The 21,271-nt window shown below is 36.9% G+C and overlaps 1 protein-coding gene across 1 annotated transcript; it reads left to right on the top strand.

The window, feature by feature from the left end:
- Positions 1–5,592: 5,592 nt before the first annotated feature.
- On the top strand, positions 5,593–20,157 carry LOC107878232 (probable serine/threonine-protein kinase PBL3). The gene is made up of 7 exons (XM_016725154.2): positions 5,593–5,869; positions 16,879–17,222; positions 17,303–17,438; positions 18,136–18,272; positions 18,398–18,521; positions 18,987–19,434; positions 19,838–20,157. Exons 1-7 carry the CDS (start codon positions 5,806–5,808, stop codon positions 19,854–19,856), a joined length of 1,272 nt encoding a protein of 423 aa, XP_016580640.1. The 5' UTR covers positions 5,593–5,805; the 3' UTR covers positions 19,857–20,157.
- Positions 20,158–21,271: the final 1,114 nt, after the last annotated feature.

Below are 21,271 nucleotides of genomic sequence, written 5' to 3'. Positions count from 1 at the left end.
GGGTTTAGCGGGTCGGGTTATTAATTAGTTTAATTAATTATTAGTTGGCCAATTAAAAGATGCCACGTCATTAATGAATTAGGGATAAATTAATCTGTTAAATAAAAGGGCAAAGTAGACTCGATAGGTAGATGGGGAGGGAATTTCAGGCTCAATAAGTAAACAGAGAACATTTTTGCACAATTTCAAATAGTTGAAGAGCATTTTAGACCATTTTTCATAATATTTATGTTAGCTTGTACATTTGACGATATTATTAATTACCTAATATTTTATCTTTAGTGAATTTGAAATTCTCAAAAATTTCGCTCCATTTTTAACTGCTTCGTCACATCCCTAAAAAATAAGTATCTTTACAAAATAACAACAATTCAGTGTAATTTCAAAAAGAACTAATTCATATTTATATTTATTTAATCTTTTTCCTTATTAATCTTTTATTATAAAATTTGTTTGGACACTTACCATAATTGTTTGATATATATCCTATGCCTTTCGTCTATTTTTATTTATCTATTCTATTAAAAATAATTTTTCATCTATCCACTATTTTTTATTTTTTTATTTTACCTTTGTTAGTAATTACTCATTTTAAATAATCATTAAAGTCTACTAAAAATAATATACTAATTATATAAATATAATTATGTTATAAAATAAGAAAGAACAAAAAAAAAGAGTAGAGAGAGAAGAGAGAGTAATTCTTATTACTTCTTGAGGGATGAGAGATCATAAGATTGTCAATATAATGAACAAAACCCCTCTATTTATAAGGAAAATTTACTCCTAGTCTGAGTAAAAAACAGATGCTTCAAATTCTAATAGATATCAAAGTAGATCTTGATAGACATTCACTATAATGTAAATACATTTATAACACTCCCCTTGAATGTCTAATTGGTAGATAATGTGCCTCGTTAAAAACTTACAAAAAAATCTAGTGAAGGAAAAAGAGTACACATCTCTAATAATACGCATTTAGGCTGCCTCATTAAAAACCTTACAAGGAAACCCAGTGAGACAAAACCTCGTAAGGAAAAAAGAGTACAACGCGTATTAACTCCCCCTAATGAGAACATCCTTGAACCTTTGCATCCCGATCTTGTGCACCATCTTGTTAGAAGTTGTATTTGGAGAAGACTTGGTGAATAAATCAGTCACATTGTCAGTTGAATGAATCTGTTACACGTTAATATGATCATTCTTTTGTATGTTATGTATGTAGAAAAGCTTTGGCAAAATGTGTTTCGTTCTATCTCCATTTATGAATACTCCCTCAAGATGTGATATGTATGCTGAATTATCTTTGTATAAAATTGTGGGTAGATTATCATATTTCACACCACATTTTTCTTAAATGAGATGTATCATGGACCTCAACCATACACATTCTCGGCTTGCTTCATGAATAGCTATTATCTCAGCATGATTCGATGAAGTGGCTACGATAGACTGCTTTGTATATCTCCAAGATATGACAATATCCCCACATGCGAACACATTATATGTTTGAGACCGAGATTTATGCGGGTTAAATGAGTACCCAACATCAGCATGACCAGTAGGATCGGGACTGCAATCTTTAGAATAAAATAAATTCATGTATCTTATCCCATTTCGACGTCTCCTAGTAGGAGTAGAAATATACCTTGCTAACAAATTGAGTGAAAGACTATATTGGGTCTTGTAGTTTTTTACAAGATACATCAGTGCACTAATTGTACTAAGATATGGTACTTCATAACCAATCCAAATTGGTATATTTTTCATTTCAACAAATAATCTTATTGCTTTTGAAAACTCTCCAAGAGTTTCAATAATTTTCAAGCTATAAGCTTATACAATATAAGGATTATCAATAAGTTTCCTAGAAACTTTTATATTTTGAATCCTTAAAGAAGTTTTCATACAAATTTTGTCAAGTGACAATATTCAACATTTTATGTGTGACATCTTCAAGTGTCTAAACTGCAAATCAAATAAGTTTTCACTTACCAAGATGCACCCTTTCATATCACTTGATAAATGTTTCTACGTCAGCATGCTTAAATAAACGTAGAATTCAGATCCTCGTAATCTTTCAAAATATTTCGTCAATATTGTGTCAAAGATATTGATGATATATCATTTCGTATTGGTTCACAATATGACATAACATTTTGAGATCACATCACTTCATTATTTTCAGGTACATAAACCTCTCATAAGGTTTCATGAAGTGTTATGTCATAGGCTCTTCAAGCGCATATTACCTTCTTATTATGATTATTTGCTCCTTATTCTATACAAGTACTATTTCATTTGAAATCGATTGGTCTATCACGCTTCACGCATGCATAGACTTTGTCCTTTAAAGACAAAAAATAGGAGCACTTGCAGCTTAAATATGAGATGCGTTTGGCATTTGACTTGAATTATCTTTTAAATAAGGATTTGATGATAATTCCTAACATACTTCATAGCTGCTTATAATCTTCCCCTTATGTTAGGAAAGCTAACATACATCCTCCATCTTCTTTGATAGATCCATCTTTGTGCATCATGGTACATTCATTAATCGTATACCGCACATCAAAACTATTAGATGGAATAGTTGATTCATGACCTTGAACCAATTGAGGGGAAGAAATAATCATAGTTTGTTGGTCTAATGCATACAAGTGTTATTGTATGCAACATATCATATTTCAGATCAACACGTGAAGCTTTGTTCTCATTAGCGATGATTTAACTATTTATCGAAGGCATTCAATGCCAAACCATCATCATCAAGATAACTTTCTTGATTGCACAATTTGAAAATTATGTTCTTAACTCAATTTTGTTGAGCAAGCAACTTTATGAATGTCAAACTGCAGGTTGACAATGAATGTACATGTGATCATCTTATTAATGCATCTTTTCAACATATCACATGATAGGTGAACGAGCCCCTATTCACCTTTTATTCTTTTCAAATTTTGAGGGATTCAATCCCAAAATTAGTTGGTCCAACCAACGTATCATGAGAACAAGCAACATTAAAGTTCATGAAGAATTTTTGAATTCTTCAATATATGTTTAATACTTAATATGTACATCTTTAAGATGTCGCAATCGTTCATGTCAACTTATGAACTTTTATGCTAGTAAACTCCAAGTTTACCATGATATGTGTTTTTGCTTTAGTAAATTTCAGATTTACTATTATAGGAATAAATTTCAGGTTTACTACTTCAGAAGTAGATTTCAAAATATTTTTTCTCAATTATTCAACCTCTTTCGGAGGTGAGTTGTGATACCATCACAATCAATTGCATGTTTGCATTAGTAAGCTTCTCATTCCCCAGGAATGAAATATAATCATGCCTTAAGCGTATCAAATTATAATAGCTTAGAACCTCTTTCAAAATATTGCTACTTCAGGAGCAACTCGAGGCATACATATGATCTAGAGAATTTTTCTCTAACATATCTTATGATCATAATACACACACAAAAATATCATCATTTTTTATGATTATTATCATATTATCTGTCCACGCGTATATTTGTGCGTTCAATCACTTGTCTTCTTTCAAATATATTATGCACTGCTACCACATACACCTCAAGAATGAAGTGGGTTGTCATATTTCAGACTTATAATATATTGCTACCACATTCACTTCATGGAATTGAGCATATTCAATGGGTCAAATTTTATGACTTTTCATCAAACACCCATTATTTTGCCTTAACCATCACAATATCATCAATATATGCATTGAGATCCAATCTCAAGGTATTATCCATATAAAAGCGTCTTAGGCATAAATTGATGAGACTTGAACCCAACATATTATCATCCCTTTTGATAATATTGTTCTTGAGGAATAAATCTAAAATATAAATGGTTCCAAACCAATTATTTTCCTCAAATCCAATAATAATTATATTAGTAGTAGCAAAAGAAAGATAATATAAAGAATTACTAACCTTGAAATCTTTCAGATTTATAATCTCACCTTGTTTGGCAGAGTCTCGTGTTGATAACGTGTTATAAATAAGAAAGAATAAAGAAAAAGAGTAGAGAGAGAAGAAAGAGTAATTCTTATTACTTCTTGAGGGATGAGAGATCATAAGATTGTCAATATAATGAATAAAACCCCTCTATTTATAGGAAAAATTTACTCCTAGTTTGAGTAAAAAACAGATGCTTCAAATTCTAATAGATATCAAAGTAGATCTTGATAGACATTTATTATAATGTGAATACATTTATAACAAATTATATGTTTATATAAATAATCATTAAAGTCCCGTTTCTAGGGTCAATATAGTTTGTGTAGTTCAGTTAATTATACGACATCCTAACCACCAGAGTTGGCATAGTGGTTCAGCGCTATATCCCTTAAGCAAGAGGTCGGGCGTTCGATCCCCGCCTCTGGCGAATGGAGAAAACTCTGTGGTCAATTTCCTACTGCAAAATGCGCTGACCGAGGAACGGAGGATTAGTCTCATGGGTGCCGGCTGTGGGGGATACCTTGAAAAATCCAAAAAAATAAATTATATGTCATCCTTATGTGTGATTACTATTTAGTATATGTTGTTGTCATATATATTTTCTTCATTCATGAATCATAATTACTGTTTTATATCCTCTTTTCTCTAGGTAAGTTATGAGGACATTCTATAAGTAAGCAATCGCAATTTGGGTTTAATCGAGGCAATTCTATTCTTAGGGAAGTTATTTGAACAACTACGATCGGTGTCTTCAATCACCAGTTCCGCCACCTTCAACTTTTGGATGAGGAAAGATAGGATGAGGAATGAGATTATTCGGAAGAAGGTGGGACTTGGGAGTTGCGTCGGTGGAGGGATAAGATGCGAGAAGTGAGGTTACGTTAGTTCGGACACGTGATAAGGAGGGTCTCGAATGCTCTTGTGCGGAGGTGTGAGACACTAGCTATGGATGATTTTAGGCGGGGTAGAGGTAAACCAAAGAAATATTAGAGGGAGGTGATTAGGCATGATATGGAGCAGTTATAACTTACGGAGGACATGATCCTTGATAGGAAGGTGCGGAGGACGCGAATTAGGGTAGAGGGTTAGGGGGTGGGAGCGTGTCAATAACAATGAGGGAGCGTTCTTTTGTGTCTGGTTTTTTATGCGTGGTGCTGTATGATGTCTATTAGGTTAGATCTTATTTTTATCTTGTGGTGGTAGTATTATCTTGTTGCTAGCGGTGTTAGTTTATTTTACACTTATCTTTTGTGTTTGTTATACTGTTATCGGTTCTAAGCCGGGGGTCCACCGGAAATAACGTCTCTACTTCATCTAAGGTAGTGGTATGGTCTGCGTACACTCTATCGTTTTCAAACTTCATTACGTGGGAATACACACGTATGTTGTTGTTATTGTTGTATATAAATATCATAATAGAACACACATTTTATTTATTATTGTTTTTAAAAGTGCAAAGTTCATTTTATTATAGACAAATTAAAAGTAAAGGGAGGGAGTGCGAAGCGATAGAAAAACCCAATGTACGCGATGTTAGTGCGGATTGGTACAAAAGTATGTCTAGAACATTATCTTACCAAACAAAACAACAAATAAAATAAAATAAATAAAAATAAAAGGTAATCCAGCATTTCTCTACGTTTCACATTGTTTTACAAGAAAAACACACTTTTCTCTAGCTTTTCCCAGCCATTACCCTTTTTCATTTTCTCAATTAATTAGATATACCTATGTTTTGTATTTCTTGATATTTGGAAAATATAAGGAAAAGACATTCTTGTTTTGGGGTCTGTCCATTTTTGTAAAGCAGATTGTTGTCTGATGGGTAATTGTTTAGGTTCATCAGCTAGAGTTGATACCAGTCTCAGCTCTCAAAACATTTCTGGTACTTTCCTTTTTTTGTTCTGTACTTGTTCTTGCTATGCTCTTTTCTGTTTTCTAGAACTTGCTGAACTTCCTTTTTTGTGTATGAAAAAAATTAATGATCACTTCTTTTGCTTTGAGATTTTTCTTTTTTTTTTTTTATAAATTGGGGGTAGGGGAAAAGAAATGGAGAGGGGATTATAAGGCGGGGAATCAAATGTTCATCAACAAAATGAAAGTTTAGATAACTAACCAATGAGCTACTAATATTCCTGAGATGAGTGTGATTTTGTTTTCCCCCTCTATATATAACTTGTTTTTCACTTTTATTTTATTTAGTTGGATGATGATATGAAATGAGCTTAAATGAAGATGTGGAGGTTTATATAGCCGATCCTGACTTGTTTGGGCTGAGGCATAGTTGTTGTTTGTGATAATCTTGAATGATTTCTGATTAGTTTATTAACAGCAGAAACTGAATAATGCCTTAGTGAATTTTTTTTTCGTTTGGACTGCTTTTTTTTTTCTTTTCCCATTTGGACGGTGTTTGGCCATGAAAATAAAATTTTTTTTGGAGTTAGAATTAAAGTTGAAGTTGGAGTTGTATTTGACCATGTCTTTTTGGAAATTATTTTTAGACTTTTGGAAACACTTTTTTAAATATAATTTTATACCCCTAATTTTTAAAAACTATCTAAATCACCCAACTTAACTAATTTACCTACAAGATGCAACCAAATATGAGAGGAGACAGTAATGTTGCTTTTGTTGTTGGTGATGCATAAAGAATCGCAAGAATGAATGGGTTAAGCTTCCATGTATTATGATGAGATTTTGAGGAAGAAGAAAAAAATTGAAGTTGCCTTTAATTTTGAGATCTTTTAGCGATGGAAGTAAGAAAAAGTGCGCAATGTGGTAGTTAGACATTTACTCTAGTTGTTAGATGAAATCAATTGGGTGTTTTTATAAAAATAAAAAAAATGGGGTCATTTGTAACAATAAATAAAAATGAAATTGAAGTTGGAATTGAAGTTAACAAGATGAACTTTATTACAAGTAAAACTTGTTTTTCACTTTTCCAAAAATAATTTGAAATTAGATTTGGAATTTTTATGGCCAAACACCCCAATTTTCACTGAAGTAAAATAATTTTTCGGAAAAAAGTGAAATTTTTTTATGGCCAAACGGATAAGCGCTTGAAGTTATTAATTACTTTGTCTAGTCTAATATAAATGAATTGTTAGGATCATTTTATAGTTCAAATTAAATGAATTTTTTGAAGTTCAACAACAACAACAAACCCAGTGTATTCCCACAACGTGGGCTCTGGAGAGGGTAAGATGCACGCAGTCCATACCGCTACCTCCGAAGAAGTAGAGAGGTTGTTTCCGATAGTCCCCCGGCTCAAGATAAAAGATAATAAACAAGGGGATGGATGACATAACCGAAATAAAGAATAGGAAATAATAGAATAAAATCGCAGAAATATGAAATACGGGAAATAAGAGCAATACGAAATAAGAAAATAGGAACTAAGCAATAGAAAATAGGACACCCACCTAGTAGTGACATACACTCACATACCAAAGACACCTATTTACACTGTCCTATGATTACTAAATCCGGCTACACAAGAACTCTCTTGACTGCTAGCTACAACCCACACACTAACACTAGCCTTCTACCCTAATCCTCGACCTCCACGCCTTCCTATATAGGGTCATATCCTCAGTAAGCTGAAGCTGCTCTATGTCATGCCTAATTACCTCTCTCCGGTATTTCTTCGGCCTACCTCTTCTCCTCCTGAAGCCATCCAACGCTAGCCTCTCACACCTCCGAACCAGAGCATCCGCGCCCCTCCTCATCACATGCCCAAACCATCTCGGCCTTCCTTCCCGCATCTTGTCCTCCACCGAAGCCACTCCAACCTTATCCCGGATAATCTCATTCCTAACTCTATCCCATTTAGTAAGCCCACACATCCAATGCAACATTCTCATTTCCGTCACCTTCAATTTTGGATGTGAACGTGCTTAACTGGCCAACACTCCGCCCCATACAACATGACTGGACGAACTGCCACTCTATAGAATTTGCCTTTAAGCTTAAGGGGCACCTTCTTATCGCACAACACTCCCGAGACGAGCCTCTACTTCATCCAACCTGCTCCAATACGGTTAGAAACATCCTCACCAATCTCACCATCCCCTGGATCATAGACCCAAGGTACTTAAAACTATACCTCTTACACACATCCTGGGAGTCCAACCTCACCACCACTTCATCCTCCTGCCTCGAGTCACTAAACTTGCATTCCAAATACTCCATCTTGGACCTACTCAACCTAAACCCCTTAGACTCAAGGGTTTGCCTCCAAACCTCCAATTTGTCATTCAACCCCCCCACTTTATCAATCAACACTACATCATCCGTAAATAACATACACCAAGGCACCTCGCCTTGGATACTCCGCGTCAACACGTCCATCATCAACGCAAAAAGGAACGGACTAAGAGTCGATCCCTGATGCAATCCTGTCTCGACCGAAAAATGCACCGTCCTCACTCGAGTCTTCCCTTCATCGTACATGTCCTTGATAGCTCTGATGTACGCCACCGGGACCCCTCTCACCTCCAAGCATCTCCAAAGGACCTCCCTCTTTTTAATGATGTTTCTAACTACTTAATATTTTTCTAGGAGATGAATTGCACTATTTACAAAGTTATATTTATGGTTTCACATTGAATCAAAAGGGTTGTATTGGAAATTACCCTTTGATTTGTGTCCTTAAATATCTTTGTGAAGTTGTGCTACGTCCCAACAATTCATTTATATTGGACCAGAGGGAGTACCTATTTATAAGTACTGCACTTTATTATGATCTTGGTTTTATAAGTGGGAACTCAATGTTTTGGTGTATAAAGCACAAATACAACAACAACAACATACCCAGTATATTCCCACTAAGTGGGATTTGGGGAGGGTAAGTGCACGCAGTCCATACTAGATAGAGAGGCTGTTTTCGATAGACTATCGGCTCAAAATAAAGCAGTCTAAGATAAGATAAGGAATAGTAATAGAACAAGATAACACTGAAGTTAACATACTCAATAATACCTGTATAAAGCACAAATATTTAATTTAATTGATTTGAGAAGATAATTATGGGATGCCCTTTGCTTCTGATTGTTCATTATGAATATTTGTTTGAATTTTCTATAATATCGTTGTTTGAATTGGCAACTTCTATCCTGTTCAGAGGAGACTGGGGTATCTTGTTAGATATTTTGAGCTTTTTTTTCACTCTGTTTATTTTAGGACTTGTAGATGACTTCTTTTTCTTAAATCATTGCTTTAGGTGAAGAACGTGACTTTGATATGAGTTGTTACCTGCAAGATTGTGATTCCACTGCCAATTGTTAAGCTGTGCACATTTTCTAGGTCATGCCCAGTTAAAGACAAAGTACTGCAACTTTGAATGTTAACTGAAACCTAAACCTAATATGATGGTGAATTCTCCGATCTGTCATCCCATGTACGTGGAGGTTAGAACAAGCCTTAAAACGACGGTCGGCTGAACCCAATAGCTTTAGCTCAAAACCTGTATCTGTATTAAATTATTTATTTAATATGTATAGATAATCTATTGTGAATCCGGGGATCTATCGGAAACAACCTCTTTACCTCATCCAAGATAGTGTTATGGATTGCGTACACTTACCCTCCCCAAATCCCACATTGTGGGAATACACTGGGTATGTTGTTGTTGTAATCTATCCTGAATGCAGTAAGCAAAAATGATTGTGGTCAACCTGCATAAACTAGGAATTCTAGGAATTCTGGCTCCGCCTTTGCATGTACTACCATAAAATTTGAAAGGAGGATTTAGTGCAGTTTCTTTTGTTATAAGAAAGTCTCAATTGAGATTGTTAAATGGCATGTTCAAGTGATGTTTTTAGAATTAAGTTTATAGACTTGACTGAATTTACAATTGAGGTGGATGACTATTGTCAAAGATGAAAGCTTATGGAAAGAGAAAATAAACATTTGTTGCTTAAGCTTATCAATGCCAATTGAAACCCTTAACTTCAAACTAATGCTGCATATTTTAACACTCGTGGAATAGGATCATTTTTTTAAGGTTATAGGTGATTCATTTTTCTCTCATATGGAATGAGTGTTTAGTCTATCCTAAACAATCTCTTTATCTCACCTCTGAGGTAGTGGTATAGATTGGATACACTTATCCTCCCCAGACCTTTTTTGGTAAGAATATACGGGGTATGTTGTTGTTGTTGATGATGATGGAAAGAATGATTCTTTGAAGGGGAGCCTTGGCGTAATTGGTAAAATTGTTGTAATATGACCTAAAAGTCACGAGTTCGAGCCATGGAAACTCCTTTTTGCAGAAATGAAAGGTAAAGCAGTCTACAAAAGACCCTTGTTGTCCGGTCCTTCCCCGACCCTACGCATAGCAGGAGCATAGTTGAAACACCCTGAGTTTGACCCTTGGAAATTTCATGGGTTTTGAACTCTCGAACCATCATACGACTTGAGCTTACCAGTCGTATGATACGGGTACGACTTAGGAGCCCAAGTCGTATGGTAAACAGTGGTCCTATGTCACTTACTGTCCAAGGTACGACTAGACTCCATACGAGTCGTATGGAGATGGTACGGGAGGAGTAGGGCAATCGTATGATTAACAGTGTCAAGCCCTTGAGGTATTGTCTAGGGTACGAGTTAGGGATACCACTCGTATGATTGGGTACGAGTGAGGTGCCCAAACCGTACCCACCTGCGTTCATTTTTTTGCTTTTAGCTGAGGGTATTCCGGACAATTCCCACCCCAAAACCCTTAAGACCCCACGTCTTATAACACTTTGTGGCCTCTCATAACTCACTTGGAAAGATCAAAACACTTCTAAAAACTATCTCTAAACTCTCTCAAGAAGATTGGGCTAGGTTTCTTCGAGGTGAACATCTAGAGGCTTAAGGATCAAGATCTCTCCGTAAATCTTCGTAAATAAGGCATGTTACTCCTTCCTCATTGTTAGTTCAACTAAATTCATGTTTTAATGAATGGTTTTCATGGTTTAATTGTGGGTATTATTTGGTTTTGAATTATATTTTGGGCTTTTGGTTGTTAATGGATGAATATTGTTTTCCCATTTCTTTCTTATGGTTTTCATGTTAAAATTGTGGAATTGAACATGTGGTTTCATGAGGATGGTCAATTGGTTCTTGGTTTTGGTTTTGGAAATTATATGCCCTCAACATGCTTGTTAAAATGTCTATGAGATTGGCTTTGTCACATAGTTTGACTTTCATTGAAAACTTTGCATTGCATAATATGGTAATGGAACCCAAATTGGTTTGGTTGGTTTTAAATGGTTGGGAAAGGCCTTAGTGGCCATAGAACCCAAATTGATTGTTTTGAAATGGAAATTGGTAATAAACTTAACCCACCTGCATAATTGTTTTTGGTTTATGCATTACTACTTGGTTTGGTTTGTTTCTTGAGACTAATGCATGGCATACATGGTTAATTGGTTAAGGATGGTTTTGAAAACCTTGTGGGGTACACAGGAATCCCCCAAGTGATTTTTATAATGGAGTCTATGGGGTACTTTACAGCCCAGAAATTAAATTCCAAGTAGTGTCTTTACCATTTGATCCGAGGTAAAGATTCTAACTCGGAGGGTCCTTTGCATTCTGTCCTGGTGGTGAGTGAATCTCTTGAGGTCTTTCTTGATGACCTTCCGGGTGTCCCCTTCACCTCCCAGGGAGATTGAGTTTGAATTGATTTTATTTCAAACACTCGTCCTATCTCTATTTTCCAGTATATAATGACTCATAATGACTCCAGCTGAGTTGGAGGATCTTAAGGGACAGTTGAAGTATCCTTATGGTAAGGATTTTCCGCCCTAGCGTTTATCCGTGGGGCTCTTTCGCCTTTTGTGCATAAGGGGATGGTTTCTTCCGGGTATGTATAGGTTACTGGCGGGTGGACAAGAAATTTGGGGTGACCTCCTCGTGGGGTGGACCATATATATATTCTATATGGGGGGTACTCGGTTGGTAGTGCATGATAGTTGATAGACACTAAGTTTGAACCTTAGATGTTGATTTTGGTGAAGAGAGTATCTTAGTTCGAGGATAGCTAGGTGAGAGTTGTAGGGGTAGATTAGTAGGCTTGGTGGGGTGTGCGGAAGAGACGAGGTTGATGACTCAGGGATACAGGAGTGGGAAAGTTGTGACATAAAGGCCGAAGGTCCAGGTTGAACTGATGGATTGGGGCTAAGTCATTGAAAGGGTTAGGGCATGGGTTTTGTGAGTCTATGCTGGACCTCAGGTAGAATCCGGATAGATGAGATTTTAAGTATAAAAGAGCCACGTGTCCCTAGTAATACCCCTTAGAGCGGAGTGTTATGCTTATAGGTGTAGTAAGATGGAGATCGAAGGGCTAATCTTAAATTTTCTGCTAGCGGTGGACTTCAAGGGAAAGTCGGGGTGAATTTACTCTTATTCTAGCGATTCTCTCCTATTTCGATTAAGAGGGCACTCTACTAGTGTTGCACGCATTCTAATAATGCTTATGCCTAAGGTCCACATTTTATGTGCCGTGTATGTCCATACACTAGCCCCTGGATCAAAGGCAATAATAGTCCTCAGAAATCCGAGCTTCCAGGTGTTCAAGCTCTATGCCATGATACTCATGATTCGTATATTCGGGTCTTAAGTCATGCCTGGTTCCAAGAAACAGTAGTTTCAAGCGGCAATCTTCGCTTTGTTCCCTGAATATGAATCTCGGCTTTACGCTACACTACCTATGATGTATGTAGTCGTGTTTCTTCCTGTTCCAAGTCCGAAGTACTCGTATTATGGTGTGTTTATTGTGGAGTAATCTTTCATTTATAACCTGGGTGGTTGCTTTGGAGTACCTCGTGCCTATTGTACCGTATCTCGTTTCGTAGGTATCGCCTTGGGTAGTATGATAGATAAGAGTTGTAATTGGGAAGTAACCCCCCTCCTTCTTGATGCTTATACTCTAGATCCTCAGTGACCCTTCTTATGTTAGGATGGTGTAACCTTGGGAGTGTAGTGATGTTTTGGACGAGAGAGTAAATGTCCTTTGTTGTGAAATTCTGGGGTGACTACTAGAGCTAAGGGTAATAGTGTAAATGGAAGAATAAGATGAACTTTGTCCTGTGAAATAGTTAAGTAGGGAGGTGCGGTGAAAACCTTTGTGATGGTGATTGAAGGTTTCTAGCTTTTAGGTGGGAGATCCATAACGCGGAGGTAGAGAGGCAGGCTTGAATATTAGGAAGGGGTTGATAGCTACCCAACCATTGTGTTATGCGGCTAAAGCTCCTTGATTAAGACCTGAGGTTTCTTGATAATAGTGATAGACGGGGTGGTATTATCGGAATGATGTAAAGTAAAGGGTCCCATGGCTTCCACTAGCACCCTTAACTCCCAATTAGTCTTTAACTTGAGACGGATATGCGGTTATACTCAAGCCCTCTAGTTATGTGTTCATGGGGAAGTTGGAAGGTTGAGATGGAGAAGTGTTGTCTTCATGTTGAAAGCTCGGTGGGGAGTGTGGCCATATTTAGGGGATTTTAGATGTATGAGTTGTGGATAAAGCAGCTACTTGGGATGTGGAAGAGGACATGAAGTCCAAGTATCCGTATTTGTTCTCCGTTCCGAAAATTCGTGCGTAAGTATGTGTTCTTCATAAAATCTTGCTTTGTAACTTGGTTAAGGGGAGGTTTGATGGGTAATAATTTGTTAAATCGTGCTTGTTCTTGCTTTTACCTGTTATTCGAGGACGAATGATCCAAGTGAGAGAGAATTGAAACACCCTGAGTTTGACCCATGGAAATTTCCTGGGTTTTGAACTCTCTGGCCATCATACGACTTGAGCTTACCAGTCGTAAGATGTGGGTACGACTTAGGAGCCCAAGTCATAGGGTAAACAGTGTATCCTATGTCACTTACTGTCCAAGGTGCGACTAGACTCCATACGAGTCGTATGGAGATGGTACGAGAGGTGCAGGGCAATCGTATGATTAACAGTGTCAAGCCCTTGAGGTACTTTCTAGGGTACGAGTTAGGGATACCACTTGTATGATTGGGTACGAGTGAGGTGCCCAAATCGTACCCACCCGCGTTCATTTTTTTTGCTTTTAAGCTGAGGGTATTTCGGATATTTCGCACCCCAAAACCCTTAAGACCCCATGTATTACAACACTTTGTGGCCTCTCACAACTCACTTGGAAAGATCAAAACACTCCTAAAACTCTCTCAAGAAGATTGAGCTAGGGTTTCATCAAGGTGAACATCTATAGGCTTAAGGATCAAGATCTCTCCGTGAATCTGTGTAAATAAGTCATGTTACTCATCCCTTAGTGTTATTTCAACTAAATTCATGTTTTAATGAATGGTTTTCATGGTTTAATTGTGGGTATTGTTTGGTTTTGAATTGTATGTTGGAGACTTTGGTTGTTAATGGATGAATGTTGTTTTCCCATGTTTTTCTTATGGTTTTCATGTTAAAATTATGGAATTGAACATGTGGTTTAATGGGAATGGTCAATTGGTTCTTGGTTTTGGTTTTGAAAACTATATGCCCTCAACATGTTTGTTAAAATGCCGATGAGTATGGGTTTGTCTCATAGTTTGACTTTCATTGAAAACTTTGCATTGCATAATATGGTAATGGAACCCAAATTGGTTTGGTTGGTTTTAAATGGTTGGGAAAGGCCTTGGTGGCCATATAACCCAAATTGATTGTTTTGGAATGGAAATTGATAATAAACTCAACCCATTTGCATAATTGTTTTTGGTTTATGAATTACTACTTGGTTTGGTTTGTTTCTTGAGACTAATGCATGTCATACATGGTTAATTGGTTAAGGATGGTTTTGAAAATCTTGTGGGATACACGGGAATCCCCCAAGTGAACGTATAATGAAAACCTTGTGGGGTACACATGAATCCCCCAAGTGATTTTTATAATGTAGTCTAGGGGTACATGGAATTCCCTAAGTGTTGGCTAATGGCATTGCTTGCAAACTATAGTCGGTATGATGATACCACTAACTAATGCCTTAACAATTGACTTCTCGAATTGGTGGTTTGGTTATGTATTGGTGGTTTGGTTATGTGTCCAATGTCTTAATTGGGCAATAATGACGGGTTGTGATAGCTAGTCGTGAAGGTGCGAGTCCGAAAGGTTGACACTAGAAACTCATGTTTGCCGACATAAGGATTGGGCGTGATGGCCACGTACTTGTGGGGTACAAGGGAATCCCCCAAGTGTATATACGTACATAAGTATCATAGAGGGTGAAGGGTATAAGGGAATCCTCAGCCACCTATGGTATCTCCAGTTCGCGTGGCTATACGCACTAGGGCTTGTTCAAGGGTAACACTGGATCCATATAGCCCGTGGGTGGTTATGACGGCAAAGTTACTAAACCTAGGTTAAGATTTTAAATGCATGCTAAACTCGGTTCCCATTCCCGGTATGATATATATGTATATATGTATGTGATTGCATATGGTTATTTATTTTGGTTTTGAATAATGACGTTACTTTATCCTTATTCCTGAGTACATGCTAGCATTCATCACGCTAACCCGTCTTCGGGCGCTGTATTCCCACGCGATCCAGAACTGACCATACTATCCCACCTCATGCTCAGTACTTGGATTCGAAGACAACTTTGAGTCAGACTGAAGTGGTGAGCTTCCATTCTTCGGAAGACCCATTTCATGTTATGGTTTATCTTATGCCTTTGCTATTCTCTTGACATTTGTTTTTGGCTATGGTTGGGGGCATGTCCCGAATAGATATTCTTGGACATCGTTTAGAGGCTTTGTATAGACAACTTTGGACTTGGGTATGGAATGGATATGGTTTTAGTTATTGTTGGGTTTGGGTGGCTATTGGTTGAATTGACTTGTTTGGGTCGGTCTCGGTTATAGACCTATCCCAAAGTCGTTACATATTGAATTACTCTATCTTGTTATATGTTCAGAATTCATCCGACTCAGGGTATATGTTGGTTGGTTGGATTGGGTATCGGTGTGGTCTCTGGTCCTTGTTGGACTTGAGATGCCCATTACGACAAGACCCTGGTTCGGGTCGTGTCAATAGTGTCCCTGACTGTCCTTTCTTATAGAATGATTGATTCTTTTATTAGCATTTTGCGCATGTTATATGTGAAGATATGTGAGTCTATATGTCAATCATAGTATCTTGAAAGCATAACAGAGGCCAATCAGATTGTTTCCTCAATTTGTTTGTTATATGAATATCAATTATGGACTATCAGAAACAGAGGTAGTGGTATGAACTGCGTATAATTATCCTCCCACTTTGTTGGATATACTGGGTATGATGTTGTTGTTGTTATATGAATATTACTAACAGTTAAATGGGAATCTTTCTTTTGGTTGCCAATTTTTTTTTTTTGCGCATATGACATCCTACTACATTGGATTCTTGTTGAAAAATCAAATAGGCATAATACATAAACATGCCCCTTAACTTGACCTCAAATCACATCTATGCCCTCCAACTTTGGGTGTGCACAAGTAGGCACTTAAACTTGTATAAAGTTGAACAAGTAGACACACACGTACTATGTGGCATAATACACATAGGACTCCATGAAGGACAAGAATTGGCCACGCAGGACGCCATATAGGACATATGTGTCTACTTGTTCAACTTTATGCAAGTGTAAGGGCCTACTTGTGCACACCCAAAGTTGGAGGTCATAGATGTAATCTGACGCCAAGTTAAAGGGCATGTTTATGTATTGTGCTAGTCAAATATTATAACTTTAGTTGATTAGTGCATACTGCTGGCAAGCACATTTTTCGTTCAATCTATATACTTATTTGAGTTTACTTTCCTCTGGTTACTAATCTGAGGCTTTTGTTGGGTTAAGGTTATGATATGGTTATTATCAAATGTAACTGAGCAATGCCATTTTCTACTATTCTGTCTTGCAGCTGCTGGAGCCTCCAGGATTCCCAGCAGAACCAGTAATTCTTCTGTTCTATCAAGTCTAAGCATTCCCTCTTGTAGTCGGAAAAGCAGTGATACCCTTTCTACTCCAAGATCCGAAGGCGAAATTTTGTTTTCTCCCAATGTTAAGTCCTTCTCATTTAATGAATTGAAAAGTGCAACAAGAAACTTTAGACCTGACAGTCTTCTTGGCGAAGGAGGATTTGGTTACGTTTTCAAAGGATGGATTGATGAACATACTCTTTCTGCTGCAAAGCCTGGTTCTGGAATGGTCATTGCGGTCAAGAAATTGAAGCCAGAGGGTTTTCAGGGTCACAAGGAGTGGGTGGTATGTTCCATTTGCAAATTTCCAACTCAAATAACTTATTAATCTTGTTAGCCGTGTAATTGATGGTACATACTTTACAGACTGAAGTTAATTACCTTGGGCAACTTCGTCATCCAAACTTGGTTAAACTCATTGGGTATTGTATAGAGGGAGATGATCGACTATTGGTGTATGAGTTCATGCCTAAAGGAAGCCTGGAGAACCATTTATTTCGAAGTATGTCAAGCTCACTACCTAAGCTTTTTCCCTTCCCTTTCTTTGGATTTTCTCATGCCCTAGCAGTTCCAAAGTTGTTTACATCCCTTTATTACCTTATTGCTGCATGTCCCTGTTCACCATATTGATTCTTTGCTGCCGGCTTTCTTGTTTTTTTTTTTCTTTTCAAAAGCTCAGGATTGTTTCACATGTCATAATATAAATTCGTTATACGAAATTTTCTGAATTAAAATAGGAAGAGCTGTACCTTTTTCACCGACAAGATTATGTTTTGGTCTTTCTGAATAGCTGATATTATCTACTGTATCATGTTTTAGGGTATTAGAAGCTGTTTGCTAGTAATCGCATGAAAGGAAAAAGTTAAGAGACCAAAAAACTAAAAGGAAAACTGAAGAAATGTAAGTAGGATGTATGAGCCATTCTGTGGTTTAAAAGCCAAATATCTGATTCTATATTCTGTGGTTTACTTTGGCTTCATTATTCTTCCAGTGAATCTATTGGTCTTCTCTGTGATATAAGTAGTCAAACAGTATTGACGTAAGTTGATTAACTCTGTGATGATTGTTGATTTAATCCATGAGGGTGTTAGTTACAGCACTTGTGTGAAATGGATAATTATCGAACATTCCAAGTGAAGACGTGTATTACAGTATTTGGATTTATAAATTGGTGGTAATTCTTGGAATCTGTTTAACAGGAGGGCCTCAGCCTCTGACTTGGTCAACAAGAATTAAAGTGGCTATTGGTGCTGCAAGAGGCCTTGCTTTCCTACATGATGCGAAAGAACAAGTTATATATCGGGATTTTAAGGCTTCTAATATTCTCTTAGATGGGGTAGGTATTAAGCTATTATGAGCTCACAAATTCCTGCCTTTCTTTAAATATAATTCTATAACAGTGTCAGGCTCTTTTAAAACTAGTAAAAGCTATATCTATCTGTGTTCTGTCTGTTACTGCAGGAATATAACGCAAAGTTGTCTGATTTTGGTTTGGCCAAGGCAGGCCCAACTGGTGATCGTACTCATGTGTCCACTCAAGTCATCGGTACACAGGGTTATGCTGCTCCAGAATATGTTGCTACAGGTTGATATTTTGCTTTTTGGCATAGCTATTTTGAGCATGACAATTAGATTGTCCTTGAGAGGTACATTTTTACATGATTTACGGTTTAAAACAGAGAAAAAATAGTGATTCTGCAACAGAAAAATATTGCCAGTTGAGTCTCGGGTGTCTCACGAATTACTGGAAAAATGTTATCCTAACTTTCTTATGCCATTTTCAACTTGAACATCAAGAAAATGTGATCTCATTGGACATATTTTCGTGTGGAAGTACTATGAATGTCGTCAGTGCTAATTTTACTAGTCTCTGACCTTGTTATAGAAACTGCTCTGTTTTTCTTGGAGGAAAAAAGTATGGATTACTTGTCATAAGAGAGCATAACTTTACACAGTCAATCTACAAGATTAAGTACAATGATTATGTTTAAAAAATCTGATTGACGAAATTCTGTTGTTGACATTGTTGGTTGTTATTTTTGTCCGCCAGGTCGATTGACATCAAGAAGTGACGTATACAGCTTCGGGGTTGTATTGCTTGAACTATTATCAGGGCGTCGTGCTCTCGATAAAACAAAGGTTGGCGTAGAGCAGAATCTTGTGGATTGGGCAAAGCCATATCTAGGGGACAAGAGGAGGTTGTTCCGAATCATGGACACCAAACTAGAGGGCCAATATCCTCAGAAAGGAGCATATACAGCTGCTAACCTTGCTTGGCAGTGTCTAAGCAATGAGCCCAAGTTAAGGCCACGTATGTCTGAGGTTTTGGCTGCTCTTGAACAGCTTCAAGCACCGAAAGGCACTAATAAAGTCTCTCTGATCGAGCATCGAGCCACTTCTAGCTCTGTCCCAGTTTCTCCATTTAGACATCGTTCATCACTCAGCGTTACACCCTCTGCCTCTCCATTAAAGGCCTATCATAAGTCACCACGCGGAAGGTGACTCCAAGAAAATAAAACTTACATTTGGTTGTCATTGTAAAGTTTTCCTATATGTAACAAATTTTGTTGTCTAGATGCATTAGCATACAGGATCAACAGATTGTTTTCATGTAAAATGTTGGAATCATCACTCTGTGACCTACTGATTGATAGAGTTGGCACTTCTGCTCTTTGGCTGCAATGAGTCTTCTATTCAATGTAGCATTTCACCTTCTTTGCCAATATGGATGCAGGCAAAAACATAGTGGCTTTGTTTCTTGATTTATTATGTCCATCACCCAAAGCATACCTTCATCAAAGCAAGACTCTGCAGGGGTCGATTCAGGATTTGACTATTTGTTTGGGTTCAAGATTATACCCCTTGTTTAATTTACTAATTTCAAATTCTCTCTCTCTCTAGGTTCAAACAAAGTTACTGAATTCGGATAAACTATGCTCGCCGGAGATGATATTGGTTCAGCCATGGATATAGTTGCTTCTGTATTGGTGGCAGTAGATTGGAGACGTGTTGCGGATCAATGTTAGCTTCTCCTCCACCGCTTGCCTATAGAAGTTCTTTTGAGTCTGCTGAACAAACAATATTACAGTATTGAAAGTCATCACTTCGTGCTTAAAGTTATGAAGCCAACATTAACATTCGTGATGCGCTATCTTAGTAATGCGTACTGCGCAAAGTTATCCTAACCAACAGCGTTAGTATTTTGACTATCAAGATTACCCTTATTACTTCTCTTCCTTATTTTTAAGTTTCTGGTTGCACGTGTGATAAGAATAGAATCGGGTTACGTTAATAAATAAGAAAATAATGCGGAAGCGAAAATACTAAGATTAAAGGTAAGAAATTAAAGATAGTCAAAATGGGAGAATAAAATTTCCAATTTCGAGATTAAGTGCTAAGAAACCTAATTGATCTTAATATTCAAAATTAGCGGATTAAGACTAATTATGATACTAATAGAGTCAATTCAAGAACTTAGATAAAAAATGATCTAGACCCTTATTTCAAAGAAATTAAAGACAACAATTAGTATAAGACTAATCACCTTCTTTAATTAACTTTAATAGAAACCAAAGATCAAATTAAGAATTAATCTTACCTCTTAAAAAATCGTTCTTATAGGGTTGCAAGCTAAATCCCAAGTAGCCATACACAAAGGTATCAATAAGAGAAACTCTCAATTAATAATAATATTGTCTCCTTCAAAATAACAAAATTCATCCCTATATATAGGGAAAAAAATTGATCCCAAATAGCATGGGATTGGAATCTACCTTTATTAAATCTAACTAGGACTAGGAAAAAGCTATACCAAATAGCATGAGATTAGGATCTACTATTATGAAAATAATAAATAAAATCCTACTAGGACTAGGAAAGCATGTAAAAATAATACCAAAAATTCTCTCCTAAGAAAATAAGGAAAAGTTTCCAAATTTACTCACAGCCCATATGGGCTCAATCTTCTTCATTTTGGGCTTGGACTTGAATCATGAAATATGTGTAGCACTTTGCCCATTCTTCTCCATAATTCTTGGACTCATTCTTGGGCTCTTCTTCCATCATAAGCATCTTCTTGATTTCATTGAAACCCATCAATTAATGCAAGTGGGCCAGCCTGGATGCTATCATTTCCGTCTTCTTGAAAACAATTTGTCCTCGAATTTGAATCTCGCATAATCAAGACGACATACAATAGTAAACAAAATCCATTACTTGAAAACAACAATGATAGGAACAAAACAAGATAGTGACCATGCATCCACTTAACCCAATTAATCCTTGCATGTATAAATACACCTTTATAAAGCATATGGACATCATCATCCCAATAGA

The sequence above is a fragment of the Capsicum annuum genome, chromosome 1, assembly GCF_002878395.1.
Source record: "Capsicum annuum cultivar UCD-10X-F1 chromosome 1, UCD10Xv1.1, whole genome shotgun sequence".
Lineage (NCBI taxonomy): Eukaryota > Viridiplantae > Streptophyta > Magnoliopsida > Solanales > Solanaceae > Capsicum > Capsicum annuum.
This window is presented reverse-complemented; position numbering and strand designations above follow the sequence as displayed.

What these genes read in the sequence shown, in the direction of transcription:
- LOC107878232 (XM_016725154.2), top strand. Translation starts at nt 5,806, where the DNA reads ATGGGTAATTGTTTAGGTTCATCAGCTAGAGTTGATACCAGTCTCAGC. An exon ending in CAGCTCTCAAAACATTTCTG is followed by an intron (nt 5,870 to 16,878) that starts GTACTTTCCTTT and finishes TCTGTCTTGCAG; the next exon opens with CTGCTGGAGCCTCCAGGATT. An exon ending in TCCAGAATATGTTGCTACAG is followed by an intron (nt 18,522 to 18,986) that starts GTTGATATTTTG and finishes TTTGTCCGCCAG; the next exon opens with GTCGATTGACATCAAGAAGT.